Genomic DNA, 4562 nt, shown 5'->3' on the forward strand with positions numbered 1-4562 from the left:
GATGTTATTGAACACATATTGTTAAACTTCTCGTCTTTAACACACGAGTACTTGTTCGCGATACAATGAGAACACGCATGGCGACTTCTTTCTCTCGTATGTAGACGTTTGACGAGGCGTTGAGAAAAAAAGAAAAACGATTAATAAGCAGCAAGTCTGACATTTTACGAACGTGTGAGAATGGATGAAGCCACGAGCTATAGTCATATCGCTCGTTGTGTAATGATAATAATAATAATTAATTACTGATAGCACTTAATTGTAATGTTAAGGGTTAAGAAGTCCGACGCGAATTTATATCCCCTGTCCACCGTACGATTTGTACAATTCACTATTGTGGTAATTAATTGCCATTGACGGATCCTGTTTTTACCATTGCCGCTGATAACTATTATGGATTAATTATAACGATAATAATTAGATGAGAATGATGGCGATGATACGATAATAGATAGAATATCGTTCATAATATTTTGTTATATATTGCGAAGGTGGAAGCAACAAGAAATGCATTCTTTTATAGCATAGAAGCAAATGAATATTCCGTATGGATAAATAAACATTCACATTTTAATAGAACACTCTGTTTAGGGTATTCCTGATCCTTATCCTGACAACTACACACTCCCCCCTTCCGCTCAACCTTCGCTGCCAGTTATCATTATCAAGATTGCTATTTTAGGAGAATTTCCAGGTAAGAATTATTTTTTAATCATTTGTATATTCTATTCTTCTTCTTTAAAGGTTTATAGATTTAACGTAATATATGATTAAATAAATAATCGTGAGAATTTTTGTGTTTTCGACGGAATAAATTTTATTACATCGAAGTCAATCGTTTAATTCGACAGGTTCACAAAAGTTGAAATTATAATTTTCGATCAATGATGCTTGTTTAGAGATACAAATTAGATTTCGTTTTTTTTTCTTTTTTTTTTTTTTTTTTTTTTTTTTTTTTTTTTTTTTTTTTTTTTTTTTTGTTTCTTTTTTTTCTCTTTTCCTATTTCGATTGATAATTCCTATTGAGCAATCGGGAAACGACTATTTAAAAATATCTAGATTTTTAATTACGCGTTTATTTAATTGTACACAATGCTCAGATATGTAGATTGTCTTTTTATCGAATAATGATCGAATGTCTCGAGACACTCGTTCTCTAATGTTTCTCTAATGTTTTAGTATCATTCTTTTATCACATCGAAAGCCCTGTAAAATTTTTTCTTTTTTTTTTTTTTTCGCACTTATTCCAACTTGTAATACGTATTATATTTGTATATTTACAGTTCAAATTTGAATAATATCGTATGGTTTTTCAATAATATAAGATGAGTATTCAACAAAAGATAAAATGAAATCGGACGGCTTCAAACGTCGATTATCTTTTTTTTTTTCTTTTTTTAAACTAACGAATAAGAATAAAAATTGCAACATCCCCGAACGAAGATTGGAATTTTTCAAAAATATATAGAAAGAGATTAAAATATTCAGATTTCAAAATTTGTACGTTTGCACGATTTAATTCAAAGATATTTAAATCAAATTTTCGCGTTATGTGAAAAGCTTTCGTTGATTTATAATTATACTCGTTTCAAAATTTCTCCTCGAATTTAATTGATATTTTTACGCGAGTCTATGTTGAAACGTATTGTAAAAAAGATAATATCAGCGTCTCTACAGATATGACGCGAGATTTCTCTAAAATTATCTACTGAAAATTTTTCCAAGTTTTTTTTTTTTCTTCGTAATTTCATTTCGACTCGAATGGAATCGTTAATCGTTATTCTTAAGTGATGGAACATTTATGACATCGTTGTTTATTCAACTTCGTTTTCCCATCTTTTTCTTGATCCATGTGCTTACGAACGGATTCTGTAATTTATTATTTTGAAAATAATTTCTTTCTCTATTATCTATCTTGTGTCGAATTAAATGTAAGTAAGAATTTCTCGACGAATTTCTCACCAGCAACAGATTTTTTATCCACCGCGGACAAAGCGTCGCAAAGCTCTCTCCCTACAGAGATTTCAGGATTCAATCCTGATGCCCAGATCATCAGCATCCGGAAACCGTGCTCTTTGTAACTCGAAGGACCTATAAGGGGAGCTTTAATCGTCCTTTTCATAAGGCTGCTCTTGGTTCACGAAGGGAACATCGAGGTACAAAATATTTCACTAGCAGTTCTCTAATAAATTCTTTTCAAATTTCGAACAATCGATTCTCTCGTGAAATGAACGTTGTGCCTCGATGATTTCTTATACAATATTCGCGTCATCGAGAGATATCCTTAAAAAACAAATAAAACAAATTTTATCTTTTTATTTTACCCGTATACTGATGCTCGATCGCCCGAATCTGATCGTTCGTAAACGCCCAGTGCAACGCTAATTTCTTCCAATCCTCAGGCCCTAATTGTTTGTACGCCAATTTCCACAGAATCGATCGTATATGCTCCGAAAGTACGCTATTGTTACTCGAGATACTTTCACCCCTCGATCCCTCTCGCCATCTTCTTCTAGCCGGTGTCAAATCTCGAATTTCTTTGTCAGACGTCGAATCCTCCTACGAAACATCCCATTTTTCTTACTCGATTAACACCAGAGATCATCTTATCTCGACGTCGTTTATCGATATTGCCACAAAAATTTCGCTTCGTGGCGAGAACGATGAATATATTTAACGCGAGATTCGAATCACTTACCGGCGTGGGATAATCCAATCTCGCTGTTTTAATTATCATGTCGACGATGGCCGTGAAACTGCCCCTCGCCGCGATGTAAAGTGGCGTCTTTCCGCTCTGTGAACATTCAGACAAACTTCCTTTTAACTCTAACTCGGTTCAAAATCCAATGACAAACAAGCCTACGCTCCCTTGACGCTCTTGCAAATTTTGCGTCTGTTATACCCCTAAGTTTGCTCAGGGTGATGGACGCAATCTTGTTGACCGTTGTTGACAACTCGTCGCATCCGTGTTAAATCGGGATCGATACACAGAAGAGAGACACATCTACTTTGATCGAAAGCGTTTCTCGTTTCAAGAAATTTCCCCGGAGAATTAATTGGGATATAATCTTTTAACCTGGAGCTCAATGGCTGGAGAAATGGAAACGTGGTCATACGTGGTCAGAGATCGAGATCACTAGTGTTTCGAGGATAGGTGTAAAAAGCACGATACGATAAACTTTCGTTTCGCTTGTTGATTTTATTCTTACGGCCAACTCTTATGGATCGTTATTTATTTTCCACTGGATTCACTAATGCACTTTGATGAACGAATAAAAAAGAAAAAACGAATTCAAAGAATTGTAAAATAAATATCGAATAAAAAGGAATAATACATCCGTGTTTACCTGATCTCTTTGCTCGATGTTTGCGCCTGCTGCTAGCAACAGCTTGCAAATGTCGTTGTGCCCTATTTCCGTCGCGATATGGAAGGGTGATTGTAACCTCTGGAACGATAAATCGCGATAAATCGTGTCAGGGAGGGGTGGAACGAATAAAAATAATACGCTTCTCTCTTTTAAAGCGTTAACACTGTCGTACGCACCGAATTTAAACAATTTAGATCGACGCCTTTATTGATCAGTATCTCAACCGTTTCTACTTCGTTGTTTTGACAGGCCAAGTGCAAAGGCGTGTTCCCATACTGCAAACCGATTCCCGATGATGGATAGTTATTCGATTCCGATTACACGTACCTTAAGTGTACCTTGCACTGTTTGTTGAGCGCCGCACCGTGTTGAATCATCGACTCTAGTATACCTTTGCAACCCTGGCTGGCGGCCACGTGAAGGGGAGTGAAACCTATCTGGAAGAAGGTATGATCGAGCACGTTCTTTAATTATTAAAATGGTTTCGTTATGATTAAAGAACTCGTCTTATTTACTTCGTCGATCAATTCGGTGTTCGCCCCGGCCCTTAACAATAATTGAGCTATGGCTGTGTGCCTCGTTCTCGTGGCCACGTGGAGAGGGGTGTTCCCCTCGTAATCCTGAGCGTCCACGTTCACTCCTAGAGCTATCAAAACTTCCACAGCTTCCAGGTGTTCTTCCGCACAGGCGCAGTGTATCGGTGTTTGGCCTTTCTACGAATTCACGTGAAATTCTCGATATTTCGATATGATATTCGATTGCGGAACGTGTTCAACCTGGCTTTCAACAGATGATTTTAATCGATTCGATTAAATTCTGATTAACTCTTTAGAGATTATCGTGTTAAAATGTTTTCGACCGATACTTTTTCAAAGATCGAAAACGGTTCGATTTAAAAAAGGATGTATACGAATGGTATGGATTATATATGCGAATCGACAGGGCTGAATGTACAATAGTTGGAAGTGGGAAGCCGGAAGCATCGACAAAACGACGCGAGTTCCATAAAATTCTCTCAAAGGAGCGCAGTTAGATTCAAGCGGCTGCATTCTCTCCTTCGGGGATTTCACTTGTCTTCGCGATAAGAAGGCAATATAGCTAATGTTGGAGACCTAGTTTCCCTAAATCGAGAGAGAGAGAGAGAGANGAAGGCGGACCAGTTTCCGTATAAATCGAAGTTTCTTGAATCCTTTG

General features: G+C 36.8%; 1 protein-coding gene across 3 annotated transcripts in view; it reads right to left on the bottom strand.

Annotated features, from left to right (window-relative positions):
• Positions 1-1738: 1738 nt before the first annotated feature.
• LOC102672377 (ankyrin repeat and death domain-containing protein 1A-like) overlaps positions 1739-4562 on the bottom strand; it is a 14119-nt gene continuing 11295 nt past the window's right edge. For 2 of the 3 annotated variants that reach the window (XM_031515174.1, XM_006609537.2), the window contains 8 exons: positions 3884-4081; positions 3707-3805; positions 3545-3643; positions 3348-3446; positions 2699-2794; positions 2325-2559; positions 1963-2103; positions 1739-1869 (listed from right to left, as the gene is read on the bottom strand). In XM_031515174.1, coding sequence (XP_031371034.1) covers positions 1784-1869; positions 1963-2103; positions 2325-2559; positions 2699-2794; positions 3348-3446; positions 3545-3643; positions 3707-3805; positions 3884-4081 — 1053 coding nt within the window. In that variant the 3' untranslated portion in view covers positions 1739-1783. The remainder of the gene's footprint in view (positions 1870-1962; positions 2104-2324; positions 2560-2698; positions 2795-3347; positions 3447-3544; positions 3644-3706; positions 3806-3883; positions 4082-4562) is intronic. The other variant, XM_006609539.2, reaches the window with a different exon arrangement.

Source organism: Apis dorsata, unplaced genomic scaffold (assembly GCF_000469605.1).
Source record: "Apis dorsata unplaced genomic scaffold, Apis dorsata 1.3 scaffold_58, whole genome shotgun sequence".
Classification (NCBI taxonomy): Eukaryota; Metazoa; Arthropoda; class Insecta; order Hymenoptera; family Apidae; genus Apis; species Apis dorsata.